This window comes from Rhinoraja longicauda, chromosome 21 (genome assembly GCF_053455715.1).
Source record: "Rhinoraja longicauda isolate Sanriku21f chromosome 21, sRhiLon1.1, whole genome shotgun sequence".
In the NCBI taxonomy this organism is placed as follows: Eukaryota; Metazoa; Chordata; class Chondrichthyes; order Rajiformes; family Arhynchobatidae; genus Rhinoraja; species Rhinoraja longicauda.
This window is the reverse complement of record NC_135973.1, coordinates 20,569,595-20,595,072: the sequence shown is the minus strand read 5'-3', so window position 1 is coordinate 20,595,072 and position 25,478 is coordinate 20,569,595. Positions and strand designations below refer to the sequence as shown.

At 50.0% G+C, this 25,478-nt stretch overlaps 2 protein-coding genes and 1 non-coding gene across 6 annotated transcripts in view; 1 reads left to right on the top strand and 2 right to left on the bottom strand.

Moving 5' to 3' along the window:
- Positions 1-1,998, bottom strand: part of eef2k (eukaryotic elongation factor 2 kinase) — a 44,459-nt gene extending 42,461 nt beyond the window's left edge. The window contains exon 1 of one of the 4 annotated variants that reach the window (XM_078418043.1): positions 1,699-1,998. The gene's annotated coding sequence lies outside the window, so the exon portion shown is untranslated. Of the gene's footprint in view, positions 1-1,031; positions 1,154-1,698 lie in introns of those variants that run through there. The other 3 variants (XM_078418039.1, XM_078418042.1, XM_078418040.1) reach the window with 3 other exon arrangements.
- A 9,623-nt stretch (positions 1,999-11,621) lies between these two features.
- On the top strand, positions 11,622-11,703 carry trnal-uag (transfer RNA leucine (anticodon UAG)). Its single transcript has one exon. It is a non-coding gene; the product is annotated as a tRNA-Leu (tRNA).
- A 2,552-nt stretch (positions 11,704-14,255) lies between these two features.
- The window catches only part of vwa3a (von Willebrand factor A domain containing 3A), a 36,792-nt gene continuing 25,569 nt past the window's right edge, over positions 14,256-25,478 (bottom strand). The window contains exons 25-33 of the mRNA XM_078418533.1: positions 25,203-25,300; positions 24,412-24,564; positions 23,371-23,479; positions 22,590-22,734; positions 22,115-22,259; positions 20,660-20,811; positions 19,402-19,528; positions 18,307-18,404; positions 14,256-14,933 (exon numbers count right to left, since the gene is read on the bottom strand). Coding sequence (XP_078274659.1) covers positions 14,882-14,933; positions 18,307-18,404; positions 19,402-19,528; positions 20,660-20,811; positions 22,115-22,259; positions 22,590-22,734; positions 23,371-23,479; positions 24,412-24,564; positions 25,203-25,300 — 1,079 coding nt within the window. The 3' untranslated portion in view covers positions 14,256-14,881. The remainder of the gene's footprint in view (positions 14,934-18,306; positions 18,405-19,401; positions 19,529-20,659; positions 20,812-22,114; positions 22,260-22,589; positions 22,735-23,370; positions 23,480-24,411; positions 24,565-25,202; positions 25,301-25,478) is intronic.

The window sequence follows — 25,478 nt, the reverse complement described above, 5'->3', positions numbered from 1 at the left end:
GCTGCAGCGTGCATCATCTACAACACACACTGTAGTTACTTGCTGAGACCACTCCGAGAACACGGCCAAACTCCTCACCACCAAGGACAAGGTCAGTGGGTACATGAGAACAGCACCATCTGCAAGGTCTCACCGCCCTGGCTCGGTGACCATCCCACTGCTCTATCTGTCCACTGGCTCCCAATCTGCAACTTTAGGCCCGAGCGAGAAATCATGAGAAGCCCTGCAGCAATTTCAGCCCCACTTCCCCCACCCCAACTTTTATTATTATTATTATTATGAGACACAACATGGAAACAGACCCTTCGGCCCATCGAGTCCACCGATCACCCGTTCACACTGGTTCTCTGTTATCCCACTTTCTCATCCACTCCCTAGTCAGGGCAATTTACAGAGGCCAATTAACCTACAAACTCACACATCTTTCAGGCGTGGGAGTAATCTGGAGCATCTGGAGGAGACCCACGCAGTCCACATAGACAGCACCCAAGGTCAGGATCGTACCCGAGCCCCTACCGGTGTGAGGCAGCGGCTCTACCAGCTGTGCCACTGTGCCCCCCCATTCCAGCCACCCTACCCCCACTCCCCAAGGGCAATAAGGAAGGATAATAAATACGCACCTTGTCTGAAACACCTACATCACCAAAAAAAAGAAAAAAGAAAAACACAGCCAGCAAATATCAGACTTTCCCCCCTCCCCCCCTTTCCGCCCTCCCCTTCCCCCCTCCCTTCCCCCCTCCCTCCCCTCCTCCCTCCTCCCTCCCTCCCCCTTCCCTCCCTCCCCTCCTCCCTCCTCCCTCCCTCCCCCTTCCCTCCCTCCCCTCCTCCCGGTTACAATGGAATCCCTACGAGGACGGGCCCAACGGGGAAAGAGTGGTACTGGGAAAAGGGAGTTGACCCAAAATCTCTCTCAAAAACAAAGTCATGGGCTCGCTTTGCTACAAACACTGCCATTTTGTAAACACTTCGCCAGTTCCTGGTGCGTTGCCCCAAGTTCAACTCCAAGGTGCAGCACCGCCCCTCAAACTCACCAGCAATCTCAAGTCTGAAGAAGGGTCTCGACCCGAAACGTCACCCATTCCTTCTCTCCTGAGATGCTGCCTGACCCGCTGAGTTACTCCAGCATTTGGTGAATAAACACCTTCGATTTGTACCAACATCTGCAGTTATTTTCATACACCAATCTCAATGAGATCATGTTTACATCCACAATGACTCCACACCCCCCCCCTCCCTCCCTCCCTCCCGCCTCTGCCACAACTCGCCAAGCTCCAGTGTATCCCCTTTAATCCAAAATAAGTCATTCTAAATAACTTGCTTCCAATAGGATTTTTTTTAAAGGACAATCAGCATGCCACATATTTTTGTTACGTTGTTACTAATAGTAAAACGACCAGCATTATTTCAATCCTCACATGTTAAATGCTGCAATCTGTCTACACTATTTCAGGGCTTGCTTTTGTTTTAAGCAAAAAGGCGCCGGCTTTTGGAATACAATTATGGACGGGCAAAACGCGTCTGCAGATATTGTGAATGCATCTACCGCCCCCGATGCACGGTTAACGCTCCTGGGGTTTCGCCACAAACAGAAGTTAGCTGACTGTGCACAATTGCAAACCTCCGCTGCTCTGCAAAGGGAAATTAATCACACTGATCCAAGGGGTTGCGAGAGGAGTGTTGACAACGGTAGGCACTCACCGCAGAATCTGCCCTCTGTCATCAGACGCTGGTGGCGAGGAAGATGGAGCAACGGCATGAAATCCTCCACAGCCGCACGCCAAGGTTTGCACGGGGTTTGCTCGCAGGCTGATTGAGAGGAAGAGGAAGGACGCGTGAAAGACATCCAGTTGTCCCCTCCCTAACACGCGAGCGGGGGTTCCACCCATCTCAGGCTCAGTTACAGTACTGTATGTACATAACGTGTGTGTGTGTGTACTCCACAGTGCGCCCACGGCTCTGCACGTACACGACTACAGCGAGAACACATTACAAACCCTTCCTCCTTCCCTCTCGTTGGCTTGCATTAAAATGAGAATGCTGTAATTCTCAGTAACCCCTTAAAAGGGAGTTTTCAAACTCGTCCTCCCTGTGATGTTACATTACAGGACGTGGAGGCTTTGGAGAGGGTGCAGAAGAGGTTTACCAGAATAATGCCTGGATTAGAGGGCTTAAACTGCAGGGAGTGGTTGGACCAACTGGGATTGTCTTTCCTGGTTAATCGGATGCTCAGGGGAGACTCTCATCAATACAATACAATACAATATATCTTTATTGTCATTGTACAGGGGTACAACGAGATTTGGAATGCGCCTCCCATACGATGCAATAATTTAATTAGCTAGTCAGTATTAATTTAAACAACCCAATTAAACAAATTGTAACAGTTTTAAAACAGAATAAAGTCCACGTAGATCTGTGCCGGATCACTGTGCGATGTGACCATCCGGCTCAGCAGGACCGGTTCATAGCAGCTATGGCCCTGGGGATGAAGCTGTTCCTGAGTCTGGAAGTGCAGGCGTAGAAGGCCTTGTATCGTCTGCCCGATGGAAGGAGTTCATATAGAACGGAAACAGGCCCTTCGGCCCAACATGTATTCTTCAAAGGAGCTACATGTGGCATTACTGCTACTGTGTATAATCCATGAACTTGATACCTTGAATGTTTAGAAAGACATACTGTTCGTATTGTACATTTGAAATAAGAAATCACCTTTCAATTCGTTCAGAGATCTGGAATGGATTGTGGCCTTGGTGATTCGATATACAAAACTCAGGGAATAAATGTGCCCAATGTAGCTCTCACGCTGATTGCCACATTTGCGTGTGTGTGGATATTTTAAACTGAGTAGGTCTTATGTCTGCAAGCACCCAGTGTGTTGAGGGTGTGTCTGTCACCAGCGATGTACGGACCATTCCATTCAGTTGAAACATGTTGTCATGGAGTCATATAGCACAGAAACAGGCCTTTGGCCCAACCCATCCATGCAATCCAAGATGCCTATTTAAATTAATCCCAGTTGCCCGTATTTGACCCATATCCCTCAAAATCTTTCGTATCCATTCATAAATCATAAGTTGTAGGAGCAGAATTAGGCCATTCAGCCCATCAAGTGTACTTCACCATTCAATTATGGCTGATCTATCGTTCCATCCCAATCCCATTCTCCTGCCTTATCTCCATAACCTTTGTTACCCTTACTAATCAAGAACCTGTCAATCTCAATCTTGTCATTTTAAACCTTTCCTGTCCAGCTTCTCAGAAGAAGGTTTACGCAGAGGAACATGGCCACAGGTTGATCATCGACAGAATCATAGAGTCATACAGCAGGGAAACAAGCCCTTTGGCCCAACTTGCCCATGCTGACCAAGATACCCCATCTACAGTAGTACCACCTGCCTGCGTTTGACCCATATCCCTCGAAACCTTGGATAGACACACAAAGCTGGAGTAACTCAGTGGGTCAGGCAACATCTCTGGAGAAAAGGAACAGGTGACATTTCGGGTCGTTTGGGTCTCTAAAGCTTACCTATCCAGCTTCTCATAGGAAATGTTACTCAGAGAAACATGGCCACAGGTTGATCGGGCAACAGTTTGCAAAGAATCTCTTCGGGAAAAGGAGATAATGAATTTTGCTGGATGGTTCCCAGGCGTAACTTCATAACTGAAATTAGTCTGAAGACAGACCCTGACCCGAAACTTTGCCTGTTCCTTTTCTCCAGAGATATTGCCTGACCCGGAGTTACTCCAGCATTTTGTGTCTTTCTTTGTATAAACCAGCATCTGTAGTTCCTTGTTATTACACTGTTAGAACTATTTGTCAGAACACTCCACAAGCACCAGGACCTCTGTGGGCTTGTGGTGAGAAGGGCCTTGCTGCTTCGATCACGCCCTCACGGTGGCTGTTATATGGATGGAACTGCCATCTGCACCAATTGTGTGTTTACCAAGAGGGTCTGGAAAGAGATTCAGTGGTTCCAAACAGGTACATAATGCAGGATTCTGTGCTCTGTTAGCTCATTCCAGAAACACACAGAGTGTGAAATATCAATTGCTGGAAGTTCATCAGCTCGGTGAAAGAACACACCGTGGTTTGCCCTCAAAGTGCTGCTCTCTCAGTGCAAGAAGCGGTCTGAATGCTGGAGGCAGGATCATTCTGAGATGCAGGCTGAAGCATGATGCAGCCAGTGCAGAGGCTGTGTGAGGAAAGGCCACAGTTTAGAGCTCTCCCACCACAGAAAGGTGTAATACCCTCTCACGCCCACTGCTGATGGAACGTTTAGGGGTGAAAAAGCAATGACATATTAAATAACAAAAACAATGCAATAATAGGCTGGGTACAGTGAATGGCCGTTTATCGTTAAATTGAAGATATAAAAATACAAATGATCTCAGAAAGATTCTGGAAGCTTGGCCAAATATCTCATTTTTAAAAACACAAGATTTAAAGAGCGTGTTATCAAACTGCATCGTTGTCACGTGGTGGTCAGTTGGACTTCCTCTTTGGTTTACAAAGTGTCTTCCACAATCTGAGGCCACCCACCAAAACACTTTGCTGTAATTTAACTGCTTTTGAAGTGCAAGCAACATCTTTGAAATAATGGGGACACAAGAAACGGCAGACGGTGGATTTATCATATCATATCATATCATATCATATATATACAGCCGGAAACAGGCCTTTTCGGCCCACCAAGTCCGTGCCGCCCAGCGATCCCCGCACATTAACACTATCCTACACCCACTAGGGACAATTTTTACATTTACCCAGCCAATTAACCTACATACCTGTACGTCTTTGGAGTGTGGGAGGAAACCGAAGATCTCGGAGAAAACCCACGCAGGTCACGGGGAGAACGTACAAACTCCTTACAGTGCAGCACCCGTGGTCAGGATCGAACCATTCGCTGTAAAGCAGCAACTCTACCGCTGCGCTACCGTGCCGCCCTTAAGCAAAACACAACATGCTGGAAGAACAGCAGGTCAGGCAGCATCTGTGGAGGGAAATGGATAGGCGACGTTTCAGATTGGGATCCTTCCTCAGTCTACAGAAGGGTCCGGAACCAAAACATCGCCTATCCGTTTCCTTCCAGAGGTGCTGCCTGACCTGCTGAGTTTGCTCCAGCACTTTGAATTTTACCTTTGACCTAATGTTGGTTTAAAATTGATTGCCTGCTCAATCACTTAGTGCTAACTGTAGGAAACTGCTGTATCCAAATCACCTGCTGTAGCTATGACTGTGCCTCCCAGTACTATACTTGCAGTGAAGTGCCAGGGGAGGTGCTGAGGCTGTGAATGTAGCTCTTTGTGAAAACTTTGGAAATCTGATCTCGTAGCCTGGATGTCTGAGCTATGCCATCAGGCACCTAGCTGTGTGACTGCAGACTTTATGAAGAAATACATTTCTGAGAGTAAACATCACATCAATATTGACACTATTAAGTTGGAAAGAGTGCAGAAACGATTTACAAGGGTGAATCCAGATTCCAGGGACTGAGTTAGAGGGAGCGTGTACAATGTCATGAGAGGTATAGCTCGGGTAGACGCACAGAGTCTCTTACCCAGAGTTGGGGAATTGAGAACGAGGACATAGGTTTAAGGTGAGAGGGAAATATTTAATTGTGGTAACAATTTGACACAAAGGGTGGTGGGTATGTGGAACGAGCTGCTGGAGGAGGTAGTTGAGGCAAGTATTAAGAAAATTTTAGACAGGTTTAGAGGGATATGGGTCAAACGGAGGGCAGGTAGGACTCTATGATGCTATGAGAGGTTGGGCAGACTTATTCCTTGGAGCAGAGGAGAGTGAGGGGTGATCTTACAGATGTGTATAAAATCATGAGGGGCATATATAGGATGAATGTACCATTTTTTCCACCAAGGTGTGGAAAGACTAGAACTAGAGGGCATAGATTTAAGGTGAGAGGGAAGATTAATAGGAATCTGATGGTAATCTCTTCGCACAAAGGATGTTACGTATATGGAACGTGGGCATGGATGTGGGCCGAAGGGACTGTTTCTATGCTATATTCCTGAACTAATTGCAAGGAAAAAGCATTGTTAGATGAAATCAGGGCATATCAAATCCAAAAGTACCTCTTTAGAAAAATCCCCTCTCACCTCATTGTGCTCAGCAATGTTCTTAACCCAGGTGTCGACCTTTCAGTTCAGCTGAGTACATTTATTTAACAGTGTTTTCACTTCTTAATTGTTTCAGCATAGAAACAAAAATTTCAACACCAGGCAACCAATTCAAATATCACAGTGTTCACATATTCAACAGTCCTTAATCTCTGGTCTCCTGGAGTCTGTATTGCAAAAGGCGAATGTTGATGTTTTTCAAGTTGCAGTATTTATTATTAAAACAATCACCCAAAAAATGACAGGTAGACGGAAAATGGCCGTCTAAAGTACTTACAGTGCAGGAGGACGTGTTTAGCTCGGCACCAATATTTTTGTTCCTGTCTGCCCTCCTCCTCCATTTTGCCCCTTCATTATATACTTTCAGCGCAGACTATTGGATTTTAATGGAAAACGATGCTGTGAAAATTGAAATAAGATAGAAGACGTTGGAAATATTCAGCTGGTCAGGCAGCATCCCTGGAGAGGGAGACAACGTTAATGTTTCATTTCAATGATCTTTCATTGAAATCAAAAGCTATTCATCTCAATCGTGCCTTGTTAGGACAACTTCCGCATTCCTCCCACTCTCTGGGGAAAGATTTCTTCTCTAAGATTCTTCAGAAATGTTATCAAACTTCTGCGACTTTCAATGTTATCTCTCTAGCAACAAAACCAATGCATTTTATAAATGGAATTAATATTCATCTTCAGCACTTAGAGATTTGTGTATCAGAATCCCCAGATCCCGCTGGTCTAGTTATTTGTGATATTTAGTGTGCCTGTAAAGCTTCAGTGAGAAGTTCACTGTCATAGTCCCAGTACATGCTACAATTAAACACTCTTGACTAAACAACAGAGTGTGGGAGTAACTCAGCAGGTCAGGCAGCATCTGTGGAGGGAATGGACAAGGGGAGCTTCAGGTCAGGACCCTTCATTACCCTCCACAGATGGTGCCTAATTCACTGAGTTTCTCCACCACTTCTCCAGCCTCCAACACCACTCCTGGCTGCACCTTCCAGACACCCACCACTCTCCGTGTGAAAAAAAAACTTGCCCCGTACATCTCCTTTACATTTTGGCCCTCTCAGCTTCAACCTATTTAAGCTTTTTATTTATGTGGCTGGCAGCCATTTTCTCACAGCTTTGTGACTTCCAAAACTCTGTCCTTCGCCTCATTCGGACAAGGATTGAAAAGCTCCTACCTCTCGCTTACAGCAATTCCCATCCTTGCTGGTGGCGTGACTTCATCGGGACAATCTGGCAGAGGGAACAGCACAAGGCAGCTCCAGCATCCTGACTGAAGCGGTAAAGGATGCCAAGTATGAGTAACCCTGCAGGTGAAGCCCAGTGCCAATGCACTTGATCGAGGCTCAGATAGCTCAGTCCAGTCCCGGATAGACTTCCTGTTTGTGTCCCAAACGTTCATGGTTAGATCCACCAACATCGTGCTTCAATGCTTCAATTCCCCAACACACTGGTGAGAAGCATCAAGAGGTTCTCCATCCTCAAGGGTGTTCAGATAAAGAAAGAGTGGAAGCGTGTCTTCTGCTTGGTCTCCCTGATGAGCAACCACAGATTGATGAGCATCTGTGACCAGCCTGAAGTGGCCTCAGCAAAACGTAGACCATACAAAGTGCTGGACCAACTCAGCAAGTCAGGCAGCATCTCTGGAGAAAAGGATTATTCCTTTTTCTTTTCTCCAGAGATGCTGTCTGATTTGCTGAGTTACTCACACATTTTATGTCTATCTTTGGTGTAAACCATCATCTGCACTTCCTTCTTAAGCGTCTCAGGAGAACATGGATTGGCGAAGTTTCAGGTTGGACTCTTCTGGTTGATTTTGGGGGGTGGGGGAAAGTAAACTGAAAGAGCAGATGGACAGGGCAAAGCCTGGCATATTACAGGTTGATAAAAGTGAGGAGGGGTTTTAGATAGACTGATCTCTTCCAGCTTTCCTCCCCCCCCCCCCCACAATCAATCTGAAGAAGGGTCCCAACACGAAACAGCACCTATCATTCTCCAGAAATGCTGCCTGACTTGCTAGGTTACTCCAGCACTTTGCGCTTTCTTTTTGTAAACCAGCAACTTCCTTGTTTCTACACAACATTTACCATACCCTCTGGCAGCTGATCCGAGTGATCCTTTACTCCTTTCATTATTAGGTCCAATTAGCTAGAAGGGCTGGGACTTTGGTTTCGAAGCACCAGAGGAAGGAACCAATAACTGACTGCCGTTCATGGCCAAAGCTAAACTAAGAACTGGGAGCGGTGCCCTTTTTTTTATGGCAAGGAAGGACCTGGTCATGGGTGCGCAGGTTGCAGTGTTTTCTGTAGGAGGCACAGGCCTGGCTCCCCTGGCACTGTGTTCCAGCCTCTCACAATACTCTGTGTATAAAACCATCTCAGTTTAGATTAGTTTGGAACTACAGCATGGAAACAGGCCCTTCGACCCACTGTCCACACTGACCATCGATCATCACCCGTTCACACTAGTTCTATGTTATACCACTTTCACATCCACTCCCTATTAACCTTCAAACTCACACGCCTTTCGGATGTGGGAGGAAACTGGAGTGTTGGAGAAATCCCACTCAGACAGCACTCGATCGAACCCGGGCCTCTGGCGCTGTGAGCCAGCAGCTCTACCAGCTGCACCACCGGGATGCCTAAAGAGTGTCTTCTTTAAACGTTGCCCCTCTCACCTTGTTGGCATTGAAGAAATTCTTACCAGAGTGGGGCAAAGATCTGACCAATGGGCCATCATGTGGGGAAATGTGAATTTGACCATTTTAGCTCGAGAAATAAAGCATATTATCAATGAGGTGAGAGTGCAGAGCTCAGAGGGATCTGGTCAGACTGGTTCATGAATCACAAGACACTGGCACGCTACAGCAGGTGATTCAGAAAACTGGCAGAATGTTATTGTTTATCATGAAGGTTGTCAAATATAAGAGGGAGGTCATGGTCCAGTTATCTGGTGAGATTACATCTGGAATACTGTGTACAGTATAGGTCTCCTGATTTAAGAAGGAATGTTAATGTGTTGGAAGCTGTTCAACAGAAATTTATTAGAATGATACCTGGAACAGCAGATTATGTTATGAGGAAAGGTTGGTCAGAATGGTCTGTATATATATAGTACTAGCGTTTATAGTGAGAGATGATCGAGAACATAGAACAGTAGAGCACAGGAACAAGCCTGTTGGCCCACAATATCCGTGCCAACCATGATGCTAAATTAAACAAATCCCCTCTGTCTGCACGTGATCCATAATCCCTCAATTCCTGCATAACCGCGGGCCTATCTAAAAACCTCTTAAATGCCACGATCATATCTGCCTACATCCATACTCTGTGTGAAAAGACCGGAGAAAACAATCCAAGTCTGTCCAACCTCTCCTTATCGCTAATCCTCATCTAATCCAGGCAGCAATCCAGAAAACCTTTTCTGCACCCTCTCTGAAACTTCCACAACCTTCCTTGACTTGATTGAAGCCAAGGAAGCCAGATCTAATCGACACATGCAAGATGCTCAATACTCTAGCCCAGGCGGCTATGGAGAGGATGTGTCCTTTATGGGAGAATCGAGAAATTGGGGCTATTGTTGGAAAATAAGGTGTTGCCCAACTCAAAGACAGTCCTCCTCAAACCCCGTCACTCTCTCGCTCCTCACATTCCCATAATCCTCACATCCCTTGCTCCTCATTCCTTTCCTCACCTCTTTGCTCCTCACACCATGCCTACCTCACCCTCTCTCACACCCCATCACCCCCTTGTTCCTCACCCTTCCTCCTCATGTCCCTTCCCTCTCTCCTCTCCACCATCCCTCACCTCTCATCCGTTGGTTCCTCATACCCCATCACACCCCTTCTTATCTTCCATTTCCCCTCACAGCCCTTCACTCATCCTCTTGCCCCTCATGCCCCGTTACCCCCTCCCCATCTTCCCTCGGCCCTCACACCTCCACCCCCTCTTCATCTTCCCTCGTCCCTCAAACTCCCTCTGCCCTCACACTCTTCCTCCCCCTCCTTAATTTCCCTCGACCCTCACACTGCCTCACTTCCCCATCGCCTATCACTCTCTCTCACCCCTCACACCCCATTACTCCTCATGTTCCCTCGGCCTTCACATTCTCTCATAGACCCTCACTCTCTCACCCCTCAGGCCCCATTACCACCATCCTTATCTTTCTTTGCCCCTCACACTCCCTCTCTGCCTCTCACGCCCTCCTCATTTCCCCTTGTCCCTCGCTCTCTCGCCCCTTACCCCCACTGCCCCCTCATCTTCCCTCGGCCCTCACAGCCTCCCGCTCATCCCTCCCTTCCTCATCTTCCTCGCCTTCTTTTAAAACTCATCACCCTCTTTGCTCATCAACCCCTTGCCCCTTACACCCCTCATTCTCATCCTCCCCTCACCTAGCCTAGGCATCAGGCGTTGAAGTTGGGTTGTGGTGTCAACCCACTGGAGATGGAGGGGAGGTCAATGGAATGCCCCCCCCCCTTCTCACCCTCTTCCTCCCTCCCCTTCCCTTATTCCCTTCACACCCTCCCCCTCCTCTCACCCTCCCCTTCCTCCCACCCTCTCCATCCCCACCTCCCCTCCTCTCACCTCTTTTTCCCCTTTCCCTCCCTCTCCCCTCCCTTCCTCTCCTCTCCCCTCCCTTCCTCTCCTCTCCCCTTCCTCCCTCCTCTCCTCTCCCTCCCTCCTCTCCTCTCCCTCCCTCCTATCCTCTCCTCTCCCCTCCCTCCCTCCTCTCCCTCCCTCCCTCCTATCCTCTCCTCTCCTCTCCTCTCCCTCCCTCCTCTCCCCTCCCTCCCTCCTCTCCCCTCCCTTCCTCTCCTCTCCCCTCCCTCCCTCCTCTCCCTCCCTCCCTCCTATCCTCTCCTCTCCTCTCCTCTCCCTCCCTCCTCTCCTCTCCCTCCCTCCTATCCTCTCCTCTCCTCTCCTCTCCCTCCCTCCTCTCCTCTCCCTCCCTCCTCTCCTCTCCCCTTCCTCCCTCCTCTCCTCTCCCTCCCTCCTATCCTCTCCTCTCCCCTTCCTCCCTCCTCTCCTCTCCCTCCCTCCCTCCTATCCTCTCCTCTCCTCTCCTCTCCCTCCCTCCTATCCTCTCCTCTCCTCTCCCTCCCTCCTCTCCTCTCCCTCCCTCCTATCCTCTCCTCTCCCCTTCCTCCCTCCTCTCCTCTCCCTCCCTCCTCTCCTCTCCCTCCCTCCTATCCTCTCCTCTCCTCTCCTCTCCCTCCCTCCTCTCCCCTCCCCTTCCTCTCCCCTCTTCTCTCCCCTTCCCTCTCCACACCTCCTCTTCTCTCCCCCCTTCCTCTCTCTCCGTCTCTGCCTTTCTCTCTTCGCTCCCTCCCTCCTTTCCTCTCCTCTCTCCCCTTCCCTCGTCCCCTCCTCTCTCCCCCTTCCTCCTCTCACGACGAGCTGGTTGCCAGGCAACGACGGTGGGTGGGACTACGGCTGCGCGGCGACGGTGAAATAGCGGGCGAGCGGCGGCAGTGGCAGCGCGGTAGCGTGGCCGAGTGGTCTAAGGCGCTGGATTTAGGCTCCAGTCATTTCGATGGCGTGGGTTCGAATCCCACCGCTGCCACAGCGAATCCTTTTGAAAAGCTGCTCCAAAGGCACACTCAAAATTAACAACATTTCCGTCTTATGTTTGTAAACATTTTACTTTTACAAACGCACTGTTGTCAAAATAAAATAAAACTTCTAAATGTCACCGCTGAGTTCCTCCAGCACCTTGTGTTCTACAAGATTCCAACATAAGCAGTTTCTGTAATTGAATTGAATATTTTGTTTAGCTCAACTATTAGCCAAGTATGTATACATACAAGGAATTTGCCTTGGTGCTTTGCTCGCAAGTAACACGATATACAGTAAACAATTTAGAATAAAACATTATAATTTAAACATGTGAAGAATGAAATAAAATACTAGAGTAAAAGGAGGATGCAGACTATTTTGGTTGTTGAGTAGAGCTACTGCTCCTGGGGAAAAAAGCTGTTTCGCTTGCAGAGGGGAGTGCTTCAAAGAGTTTGTGGCCAGTAACTAATATTAGTTACATTACAAATTGGTTACTGGCTAATACTCCACCACATTCAAAACATCACTGAAGTCTCACCTGTTCAGTACTGCCTTCAACCACTGAAGGTCACCTCACCTTCTGTCTCCTTTCTCTGTTCGTTTACTTATTTATCTATTTATTCACTTCCCTATGTTCTTTAAATCCCTGTAAAGCGCCTTTGAGTGTATGAAAAGCGCTATATAAATGTAATACATTATTATTATTATTACTATTAACAATAATTTCTACTCTTAGTAATAATAAGCAATAATACTGCATAAACAACAAATCACATTATTATAGCATTTTAATATCTAGAAATTTGCCAATTAGTTTTATGGAGGAATTATCTCACAAAAATGTGTTGCCTGCAGATTGTGGGATAGGACTACAAGAGGTTTGGGTGTAGGATTGAGAAGCAGCAGAGTGGGAAATATTGCTGGAAGCTTAGTATTGGTTTATTATTGCAACATGTAGTGAGATACAGTGGAAAACTTTACTTTGCATTATGTCTACGCAGGTCATATCTTTGATAGACATAAAAAGCTGGAGTAACTTCGAGGGTCAGGCAGCATCTTTGGAGAAAGGCAATAGGTGTCATTTTGCCAGGCGATCGTTTCGCTGAACACCTGCACTCAGTCCGGCTTGGCCAAAGTGATCTCCCGGTTGCCAAACATTTTAACTCCCCATTCCCATACTGACCTTTCTGTTCTGGGCCTCATGCAAATTGGAGGAACAGCACCTCATATTTTGCTTGGGCAGCTTACAACCCAGCTGTATGAATATTGATTTCTGTAATTTCAAGTAACCCTTGTATTCCCTCTTTCCATCCCTACCCCACCCTGGTCATCCTGCTAGGTTCACTGTGTAGTATCCCATTGTTATCACCTTTTCCATAGCCAACAATGAATCATTGTGGGCTCCACCTTTCCTGTGTCATCTGTGCTAGTTCTGATTTGTTCTGTACCTTTTCATACCTCTTGTTTCCCTCTCCCCTGACTCAGTCCGAAGAAGGGTCTCCACCCGAAACAATTCCTTTTCTCCAGAGATGCTACCCGACCCGCTGATTTACTCCAGCACTTTGTGTCTATCTTAGGTCATGTCGTACATCAGGCAGTTTAAGAGAAAATAAACAGAGTACGGAATGTAGTGTTACAGCTGCAGAGAAAGTGCAGATTAAAAACAGTGCAAGGGTCGCAACGAGGTAGACTGAAAGATTGGGTGTTCACCCTGAGCGTAGGAGAGGTCCATTTAAAATAACAGTGAGGTAGAAACCATACTTGAGTCTGGTGGTGCGTAGTTTCAAGTTTTTGTATCTTCTGCCCCACGGGAGCGTTTAGTTTAATTTATTGTACCATGTGTACCAAGGCATAGTGAAAAGCCTTTGTTGCGCATTATCCAGTCAGTGGAAAGACTGAACATGATTACAACTACGCCATCCACAAGAGAGAAGGACCTGGGTGCGAGCGATCTTTGATTACGTTGGCTGCATTCCCGAGGCAGCGTGAAGCATAGATGGAAGCAACAGGGCGACGTTGCTTTGCCTGATGGACTGGCTACATCTATGACTCTGCAGTTTCTTGCAGACTTGGGCAGAGAAGCTTCTGAATTTCTAGCTGAAGGAAACACTGACACAGACATTTTCTTGGTTCTTTTCTTTTAATTTGCACAAGGTACATATAATCTGTTCAATAATTAAGGAACACAAGTGGGAGACATCAGGGTAAATCATCCATGTAACTCTGAGCGAGAAAAAACATTCCAAATTTGTTGCAAACCCCAGAGATGGCAGAAGATAGACACAAAGTGCTGGAGTAAGTCAGTGGGTCAAGCAGCATCTCTGGAGATAATGGAGAGGTGGTGTTTCAGATCGGAAAACTTCTTCAGACTGAAAGAGATCAGAACAAAACAGGGCCCAGCAACAGGTGACCTCAGGAAGGGTGGAGTCTATAATGGCCCATTCAACCCAGTGGTATGAACATTGATTTCTCTCATTTCAAGTAACTCCTGCATTTCTTCCTCCACCCTCCACCCCCCCCCCCCCCCCCCCCCCCCCGTCACCCTACCAGTTCCACTGTTCGCATCCTTGTATCTCTTTCGTTAGCACATCTTCCCCAGCCAACAATGAGCCATTATAGACTCCACCCTTCCTGAGGTCATCTGTTGCCAACCGTTTTCTTCTGGCCTTCTCTGTCTGAAGAGGCCCGACCCGGGATCCCACCTATTTTTCTCTAGAGATGCTGCCTGACCCGTTGAGTTACTCCAGCATTTTGTGTCGTTCTTCAGTATAAACCAGCATCTGCAGTTCCTTCCCACCCAGACATGGCTGGCATTGTTCTGTGGGGGGAGTTTCTGACCCCTTGGGGTGAGAGGTTTCTGAGAGATGAGGTTAGAATCTGTGTGGTCATGTTGGATGGTGACAGGGCACTTTCACGCCACAAGTGCTGGTACAAGGAGTTATGCAGAAGATGTACAAGTCTTCTCACAGTCCCAATTCTAATGAAGCATCTTCAACCTGAAACGTTAACTCGGTGTCTCTCTCCACAGTTGCTGCCCGACCTGCTGTGTTTTTCAGGCACTGTCTGATATTATTTCTGATTTCCGGCATCTGCAGATGTTCCCCCCACCCCCCATCCTCTCTCATGATCTGTTCCCACCAGTGAGGGAACTCTGGACGGACTGGTTGGGAAGGTTGAGATGGGTTCTAAGCTTCAGCTTTTGTTCCTTGTTTTGTTTGTTTTTCCGAAAGTAAATCACTGTCAATAATGAGAAAAAAATAATCAATGACAGCAACAACATTATTTATTGGATTAATAGCAACGAGGTTGATCGTTTTACGCTGTGGATCAGACACGTCTCTCCCATCAGGCACGAGGTACAGAAAGTGTGAAAACGCACACCTCCAAATTCAGGGATAGTTTCTTCCCAGCTGCTTAACAAGCATCAAAACCGTCCTCTCACCTCAGTGAGCGGTCCTGACCAAAGATACTAGAGGACCAAGATGAAATCATACTTGACTAATCTACTGGAATTTTTTGAGGATGTAAACTAGGAAAATTGACAGGTGAGAGCCGGTGGATGTGGTGTACCTCGACTTTCAGAAAGCCTTTGACAAGGTCCCACATAGGAGATTGGTGGGCAAAATTAGAGCACATGGTATTGGAGGTAGGGTACTGACATGGATAGAAAATTGGTTGACAGACAGAAAGCAAAGAGTGGGGATAAATGGGTCCCTTTCAGAATGGCAGGTAGTGACCGCAAGGCTCGGTGCTGGGACCGCAGCTATTTACAATATACATCAGTACCATTTGCAAATTTGCAGATGATACAAAGCTGGGTGGCAGTGTGAACTGTGAGGAAGATGCTATGAGGTTGCAGGGAGACTTGGACAGGCTGTGTGAGTGGGCGGATGCATGGCAGATGCAGTTTAATGTGGATAAGTGTGAGGTTATCCACTTTGGTGGTAAGAATAGGAAGGCAGATTATTATCTGAATGGTGTCAAGTTAGGAAAAGGGGACGTACAACGAGATCTGGGTGTCCTGGTGCATCAGTCACTGAAAGGAAGCATGCAGGTACAGCAGGCAGTGAAGAAAGCCAATGGAATGTTGGCCGTCATAACAAGAGGAGTTGAGTATAGGAGCAAAGAGGTCCTTCTGCAATTGTACAGGGCCCTGGTGAGACCGCACCTGGAGTACTGTGTGCAGTTTTGGTCTCCAAATTTGAGGAAGGATATTCTTGCTATTGAGGGCGTGCAGCGTAGGTTTACTAGGTTAATTCCCGGAATGGCAGGACTGGAGCGACTAGGCTTGTATACACTGGAATTTAGAAGGATGAGAGGGGATCTTATCGAAACGGAAAAGATTATTAAGGGGTTGGACACGTTAGAGGCAGGAAACATGTTCCCAATGTTGGGAGTCCAGAACCAGGGGCCACAGTTTAAGAATGAGGGGTAGGCCATTTAGAATGGAGATGAGGAAAAACTTTTTCAGTCAGAGAGTTGTGAATCTGTGGAATTCTCTGCCTCAGAAGGCAGTGGAGGCCAATTCTCAGAATGCATTCAAGTGAGAGCTAGATAGAGCTCTTAAGGATAGCAGAGTCAGCGGGTATGGGGAGAAGGCAGGAGCAGGGTACCGATTGAGAATGATCAGCCATGATCACATTGAATGGCGGTGCTGGCTCGAAGGGCCGAATGGCCTACTCCTGCACCTATTGTCTATTGTCTACAACCACTCCGTCGAAATCACCTATACTAAAGTGTAGCACGCAAAGGAGCGGAACGTCCGCCATTTCAGTAGGCAAAACCTGCCGTTGGCTTCTCGCAGTGTCATCAGTGTTTTGGGGGAACAGTATGTGTGACGATATCATAAAAATGCAGAATGTATCTCATCTATCAATTCACAGATTTTTGTTATTTTTCTTTTAAAATGTTTCTGCAAGTTTCTGCCTACTAAAATGGCGTCATGACATACTATCTTGCTCTGCTCTATTACCTTTGGTCCTGACCACCCATGCACCTCATTAGAGTCCCTTGGACTATCTTTAATCAGACTTTACTGGACTTTATCGTGCAGTAAACATTATTCCCTTTAACATTTATCTGTATACTGTGGAAAGCTTGATTGTACTGTCTTTCCGCTAACTGGATAGCACGTGACAAAAAGCTTTTCACTGTACTTCGGTAAACATAACAACAAATTAAACGAAACTGAAAAAGGAAAAATAAATGCTGGATAAAACACAGTATTGGAGGAAAAGTGGGTGAAGCGGCATCTGTGGACGGAATGCACAGGTCGGGACTGGTTATAGTGGAGGGGAAGAAAGCTGGAGGCTAAAAGAAAGGTGGGGGCTAAATAAAGCCTGGCTAGTGATAGGTGGATACAGGTGAGGAGTAAGTGGCAAAGGTTAGAGGTGAAAAGGAAACAGAAGGGTGTCTGATCAGGAGAGGAGGAGGAGGAGTGAAATGTGAAGCCGGAGGGAGGTGGGTGGAAGGGGACGGGGGTGGTGGTCAAATATGCAGGTAACAATTTGGAGCAGAGGAGGGGACAGTCAATATCTCAGGTTGGTAGATTGTCATTTCCAACAATTGCTCGCTACTTCTCACTCCACCGCTGATTCACAATCCGTGGAATATTTTTTCTGAATACACATAAAGTAAGTCTGAAGAAGGGTCTCGACCCGAAACGTCACCCATTCCTTCTCTCCAGAGATGCTGCCTGTCCCGCTGAGTTACTCCAGCATTTTGTGTCTACCTTCGATTTAAATCAGTATCTGCAGTTCTTTCCTACAGTAAGTATTCTGTTGTGCTGTCTGGGACATACGACAATAAAACACTTTTGCCTCTTGATATTTCCAGCATTTTCCTGTTTTTATGTCATTTTTCCAGCATCTATGGACAGATGATGTTTCAGATCAGAAACACGACTGGTTGGGATGCTGTTTCTGGAGAAAAGACCCGATCCGAAACGTCGCCTGTCTAATCCCTCCACAAGTGCAGAGAATCATTGACTGACTGAAAGATAAAGCACTGAAACAGGCCCTTCGGCCCACAGAGTCCACGCCGTCCATCAATCACCCGTTCACACTAGATCTATATTATCCCACTTTCTCACCCACTCCCGACACACTCGGGGCAATTTTCAGAGGTCCAATTAACCTACAAACCCACACGTCTTTGGGATGTGGAAGGAAACCGGAGCACCCGAACAAAACCCACACAGTCACAGGGAGAACGTGCAAACTCCACATTCAGACCACACCCGAGGTCAGGATCGAACCCGGGTCTCTGGCGCTGTGAGGCAGCAGCTCCACCAACTGCACCACTGTGTGTCGCCCTTGATTAGAGCTGGAATGACACAGGTACCAGCCTTGGCACCTACCTGGAGGACTGTGGCACCCACCTGAAGGACTGTGGCACCCACCTGGACTGTGGCACCCACCTGGACTGTGACACCCACCTGAAGGACTGTGGCACCCACCTGGACTGTGGCACCCACCTGAAGTGTGGCACCCACCTGGACTGTGGCACCCACCTGAAGGACTGTGGCACCCACCTGGACTGTGGCACCCACCTGAAGGACTGTGGCACCCACCTGAAGTGTGGCACCCACCTGAAGGACTGTGGCACCCACCTGAAGGACTGTGCTTCAGACAGGAACCTTCGTGCTTTAGTAATTTCTTCAGAAAGCCTCTTTAAATCGTCACCCTCAAAGTCAGGAAGATTGGGATCCTGGAGGTAGAGAACACAGCAGTGTACAATGATCCAATGGTTCTTTGTCGTCGTGTATGCACAGCACAGTGAAATTCTTTTGCACAACCACAAATGCACAGTCACCATCTTTCGCTGCCGTTTACAGTCCCAAGTCTGAATTCCGGTCCACATGTTGGAAGTACAGGAAGGTCACCTGCTGAACTCTGTGGGGGGGCACCCTTATGATGAGCCCATGGGTGCATTTCCCAAGGACCAAACATTGCACCCAACTCCAGACCACGTCACCTAACTGTGGTTACACAGACACACAAGAGTCTGCAGGTGCTGAATTCTTGAGCAAGACACAAAGTGCTGAAGTAACTCAATGCATCCACAGGAATGGAATGGCGACGTTTCATGTTGTGACCCTTCTTCAGAATGATGAGTGAGCAGGAGAGGGCTTGGGTGGTTTACAACTCAATTATATGAACAATGATTTCTCCATTTTTAAGCAACTCTCTCCCCCTTCCCCACTCTCTTTCCTTTGTCCCCACACCCCATTTCTCCCACTATGCTGCCTCACTTTCTCTCCCACCCCGTCCCCACCCACGCATATCTCCTCCTGTGGCTTTAAATTTCACTCCCCCTCTTCTCTCTGTATCTGACACCCTTTTGTCCCCCTTCTCACCTCTGGCCTTTTTCACTTACTCCACCCATCACGTACAAATAGACTCTGTTGTCTCATGAAAAAAATTAACTGTTTTTGTTACATAAATAAATATATTCATTCTGTCCCAAAAATAAATAGATTCTTTTTTTTTTGTTCCATGAACAAGTAGATTCTGTTTGTTGTTCTGTGGACAAATAGATTCTTTTTATTGTTCCATGAATAAATAGATTCTGTTTGTGTGTTTAATAAAGTATGCTGTAGGTTTGGCTCTGGTTTGGTGTCAATATTCACAGCACAGAAATAATCACTTCCAAAAGAACATTAATAATAACAAATAATTGAAATATAACATTCTCGGTGACGTACGTCTTCATCGGCGAAGCCTCCCGTGAGCATTGTGTGAGCAACCAGCTGCCCGTCTGTAGCTCCGTAGCAGCGGTGGAAGCGACCTCTGTTCTGAGCTGCCAGCGACTTGAGGAACTGGTTGGCAGTGCTGTGGGCAGAACAAACAGGGAGCAAAGGTCAGATCCATCTCCCCCACGGTGGGACTGCCGAGAGAGCAGAGCTTTAGGGTGAGAGGGGCAAAGCTTAAAGGAGATGTGCAGGGCAAGTTATCTGCACAGAGTGGCAAGTGCCTGGAGTGCACTGCCGGGGGTGGTGGTGGACGCAGATACAATAGCGATGTTTAACAGGCTTGTAGACAGGCACGTGGATATGCAGGGGATGGAGGGATATGGATCATGTGCAGGCAGAGGAGACCAGTTGAACTTTGTCCGTCTCCGTCTGAAGAAGGGTCCCGACCTGAAACGTCACCTATCCATGTTCAGAACTTTGAAACTTTTCTGTTTAACTTGGCGTGATGTTCGGCATGGACATTGTGGGCCGAAGGGCCCGTTCCTGTGCTGTGCTATTCTGTGTAGCCAGGAGTTAGTCGTCGATGGGCTGGGCACCAACGTGGGTTGATCATGTAGAAAAACCGCGGACAGACCCCACCCCCACACCCACACCCCCCACAAGGCCACCAGCATAATCAAGGACGTGTCTCACCCCGGTCACTCCCTCTTCTCCCCTCTCCCATCAGGCAAGAGGTACAGAAGTGTGAAAACACACACCTCCAGATTCAGGGACAGTTTCTTCCCAGCAATTATCAGGCAACTGAACAACCGTATCGCCAACTAGAGAGCAGTCCCGAGCTACTGTCTACCTCATTGGAGACCCTTGGACTATCTTTAATCAGACTTTACTGGACTTTATCTTGCACTAAACGTTATTCCCTTTATCATGTGTCTGTGCACAGTGGACAGCTTGGTTGTAATCATGTATATAGACACAAAATGCTGGAGAAACTCAGTGGGACAGGCCGCATCACTGGAGAGATGGAATGGGTGATGTTTTGGGTCGAGACCCTTCTTCAATCTCGACCCAAAACGGCCCCGTTCCTTCTCTCCAGAGATGCTGCCTGTCCGCTGAGTTATACCAGTATTTTGTGTCTATCTTCGGTGTAAACCAGCATCTGCAGTTCCTTCATACACGCTTGTAATCATGTATAGTCTCTCCGATGACTGGATAGTACGCAACAAAAAAGCTTTTCACTGTATCTGAGTCACTGTAAATAAACCCTCACCTGTCCGTACAGCAGAGAGACACAGTGTGCACTCTGACCCCTCTCCCCCGGTTCATCTTCCGCGTCTCCTGCAGAACACTGGAACAGCTGGAGTCCGGCTTCCCGTCCGTCAGCACGTACACCCCCTGCACCCCCTCGTGACCAAACGCCGCCTGTGGGCAACGCAGCAGGAGCAAACGTCAGTGGCAGTGTACATAGATTCATAGACAAGAGGTGCAGGAGCAGGCCATTTGGCCCTTCGAGCCCGCACCACCATTCAATGTAATCATGGCTCATCATCCACAATCAGTACCCCGTTCCTGCCTTCTCCCCATGCCCCTTGATTCCACTAGCCCTAAGAGCTCTATCTAACTCTTTTGAATGCATCCAGTGAATCGGCCTCCACTGTCTCCTGAGGCAGAGAATTCCACAAATTCACAACTCTCTGGGTGATTTTTTTTTTTCTCATCTCAGTTCTAAATGGCCTACCCCTTATTCTTAAACTGTGGCCCCTGGTTCTGGACTCCCCCAACATCGGGAACATGTTCACACTGCCACCTAGCTTTGTGCCATCTACAAATTTGCTAATGTTACTTTTAATTCCTTCATCTAAATCATTAATGTGTATTGTAAATAGCTGCGGTCCCAGCGCCGAGCCTTGTGGCACCCCACTAGTCACTACCTCCCATTCTGAAAGGGACCCGTTAATAGAAATTCCTCCTTATCTCCTTTCTAAAAGTATGTCCTTTTATTATTTGGGTGTGCTCACGGTCCTAGACACTCCCACAAGTGAAAACATCCTCTCCACATTCACTCTATCGAGGCCCAGGTAAGTTTCAATTAGGTCCCCTCTCATCCTTCTAAACTCCAGTGAGTACAGGCCCAGTGCCTTCAAACGGTCATAGGAGCACATGGTACGGGGGTAGAGTGAGGATAGTGTATGGGGAGCAAAGAGGAGGGTGGGCGGGGAGCTGGTGTGGGGTGGTGCGGTGGGAATGTGGTGCAGTGGGAATGTGGAGCAGGGGGAGTGTGGTGCAGGGGGAGTGTGGTGCAGGGGGAGTGTGTGGGGTGGTACAGGGGGAGTGTGTGGGGTGGTACAGGGGGAGTGTGTGGGGTGGTGCAGGGGGAGTGTGTGGGGTGGTGCAGGGGGAGTGTGTGGGGTGGTACAGGGGGAGTGTGTGGGGTGGTGCGGTGGGAATGTGGAGCAGGGGGAGTGTGTGGGGTGGTACAAGGGGAGTGTGGAGCAGGGGGTGTGTGGTACAGGGGGAGTGTGGTGCAGGGGGAGTGTGTGGGGTGGTACAGGGGGAGTGTGGAGCAGGGGGTGTGTGGTACAGGGGGAGTGTGGTGCAGGGGGAGTGTGTGGGGTGGTGCGGTGGGAGTGTGTGAGTGGTGCGGTGGGAGTGTGTGAGTGGTGCGGTGGGAGTGTGTAACATGGGGAGAGTTTGCCCGCCAGTTGCCCGGCGGGCGATCACTGACCTGCAGAGCCCCCAGGGTGCTGGTGCTGCCGTGAGCCAGGGTGCCCCCCACCCACTGCACGGCGTCGTGGCACGAGGCATCGGTCACCACCTGCAGACCCTCCCTCCAGCTCCGCACCGTGTCCGCGAACGCCAACAGGTTGAAGCTGCAGCAAAGGAACATGAGACAGTGGTGGTGAAACCCACACGTCTGGGACGTGGGAAGAACGTGAGCACCCGGAGGAGACCCACGCAGTTACGGGGAGAGCGTGCAAACTCCGCACAGACAGCACCCGAGGTCAGGTTTATTTAGTTTAGTTTGGAGATACAGCACGGAAACAGACCTTTCGGCCCACTGAGTCCATGCTGACCATCGATCACCCGTTCACACTGGTTCTATGGCATGGACTGTCCTCTGTGGGCGATGACCACTGTGGGGAATGGACCCAGGGAAGGGTCAGTGAAGCAGCGCAGGTCCCCCCCTCCCTCCCGCTCACCTCTGGACGTTGGTTCGGAGCTGTTCCCAGATGAGGGAGGTTAGCTCCTTCCTCAGAGCGGCCAGGTAGGGCTGGGTGGAGCCCGACGTGTCGATGCAGATACAGACTCGCTTCTCCACGATGCTGCCGAACACACGCCTGCTCCCTGGACAAACACATCCCCACAAAACACTGTCGGCAGCGGCACACACACACCCCACCGTAGCCCACTGTGGGGCTGGAGCGGAGAGGGGATGGGAAGGAGAGGGGATGGGGAGGAGAGGGGATGGGGAGGAGAGGGGATGGGGAGGGGCTGAGACGAAGAGGGAATGGGGAGAGGGGATGGGGAGGGGCTGGGTGGGGAGGGAATGGAGAGGAGAGGGGATGGGGAGGAGAGGGGATGGGGAGGGGCCGGGCGGAGAGGGAATGGAGAGGAGAGGGGCTGGGGAGGAGAGGGGATGGGGAGGAGAGGGGATGGGGAGGAGAGGGGATGGGGAGGAGAGGGGATGGGGAGGGGCCGGGCGGAGAGGGAATGGAGAGGAGAGGGGCTGGGGAGGAGAGGGGATGGGGAGGAGAGGGGATGGGGAGGAGAGGGGATGGGGAGGAGAGGGGATGGGGAGGAGAGGGGATGGGGAGGAGAGAGGATGGGGAGAGTCCGGGATGGAGATGGGGAGGGGAGAGGACAGGGTGGAAAGGGGAGGGGGTGCAGAGGAGACGGGACAGGGAAGGCGACCAGCGGGGAAGGGTGAGGGTGAGGGTGAGAGGGGAAAGGTGAGGGGGGTGGGGGGGGAGGGGTCCTTACCTGACAGGAGCCACTGCAGCCGCTGCACATAGCGACGCAGCAGCCGCCGCACCTGTCGCATGTACTCGTCCAGTTCATGCGGCTGCAGGTACAGGTGTCTCTGCTGGGCCTGGAACGGCACGGCAAAGTCACCCACCGGCCGGAGATCCCCCAGCTCCTGAGCCCCCCCCCCCCCACGTCACCACTTGGCCAGGGACCCCTCAGCCCTGTCCCCTCCTCCACCCCTTCCCCAATGTCACATGGCCCATGTTGTCGTCTGTCCCACAATGACATTCGTACATGCAGCAGCACAACAGAATATGTAAACATAGTGCACCTTAAACAATATAATAAATGAGAAAGAAAAATAAGTTCAATGTGTGTGCATACTCACGCACACATGTGCATTCGTACACATAAAATACAAATAATAATAGTGCAATGCTCCAAATACTGCCTGGCCAGGCAGCGCCTCATACAGCTCTGTTTACATCTCTGGTTTTGTATTCTAGTCCTCTTGATACAAATGCTGGCATTGCATTTGCCTTCCTTACTACCAATTTGACTTGCAAATTAACTTTTTGGGTCTCCCCAAACCAGCCCCATCACTCCCACCTCTAACCCCCCCCCCCCCATCCACTCCCCCTCTACCCTCTCCCCCTCCCCCTCTACCCTCTCCTATCCCCTCCCCCTCTACCCTCTCCCCACCATCCCCTCCCCCTCTACCCTCTCCCCCCCATCCCCTCCCCCTCTACCCTCTCCCCACCATCCCCTCCCCCTCTACCTTCTCCCCCCATCCCCTCCCCCTCTACCCTCTCCCCCCCATCCCCTCCCCCTCTACCCTCTCCCCACCATCCCCTCCCCTCTACCCTCTCCCCACCATCCCCTCCCCCTCTACCCTCTCCCCCCCCATCCCCTCCCCCTCTACCCTCTCCCCACCATCCCCTCCCCCTCTACCCTCTCCCCCCCATCCCCTCCCCCTCTACCCCGTCCCTCCCACCTGATCCCACCTGCCCCCCTCCCCACCGCACCCCCCCCCACCCCCCCCCCGGCTGTACTCACGTTGATGGTGACGGTGGGGATGGGGGCACAGTGCCGGGCGCCCACCCTGCGGCCCAGGCTCCGCACCAGCGACGCCCCGTGCCGGCAGCCCCCGCCCAACGCCAGTCGGTGCAGGTCCAGGCCCAGCCGCCCCACCGCCTGACAGCGCAGCCACTGCACCAAGGGAGGGGAGGGGAGGGGGGGGTGGGGAGAGTCAGTGACAGGCTGGGAGAGAGCAGGGTCAGTGTGGGCAGGGTCAGTGTGGGCAGGGTCAGTGAGGGCAGGGTCAGTGTGGGCAGGGTCAGTGAGGGCAGGGTCAGTGTGGGCCGGGGGAGAGAGGACACCCCTGGGGAGAGAGGCTGGGAGAGTGGGTGTGTGTGCCGAGTGTGGGATTGTATGCTGGTAGTGGGTGTGTGTGCCGGGAGTGGGAGCGTGTGCCGGTTGTGGGAGTGTGTGCCGAGAGTGGGAGTGAGGGTCTGTGGGAGTGTGTGCTGGTAGTGGGTGCCGTGTGTGGGTGTGTGGGTGTGTGGGTGTGTGGGTGTGTGGATGTGTGGGTGTGTGGATGTGTGGGTGTGTGGGTGTGTGTGCCGGGAGTGGGTGTGTGGGTCTGTGTGCCGAGTGTGGGTGTGTATGCTGGGAGTGGGTGTGTGGGTGTGTGGTTGTGTGTGCGGAGTGTGGGAGTGTGTGCCAGTTGTTGGTGTGTGTGCTGGGAGTGGGTGTGTGGGAGTGTGTGCCAGTTGTGGATGTGTGTGCCGGGAGTAGGTGTGTGTGCCGAGTGTGGGAGTGTGTGCTGGTAGTGGGACAGGCCTTACCGCAGCAGTCGTGCAAACCTCCTCGTCCGTTGGCAGGGTGATGGAGGGGATCACCGATCTGCCCCGTCTCGCCACGGCCGGTGTCTGGTACATGGCTCCTGCCAACACAGAGGCAGCTGCTCAGACCCCGAGGCCTCGACACACACAATCCCCCCACACCTTGAGCTGCAGGCTTAGCTTAGATACAGCACGGAAACAGGCCCTTCGGCCCAGAGCCCACGCCGACCACCCGGTCACACTAGCCTGAAGTCCATTTCTCCAGAAACCCTGCCTGAC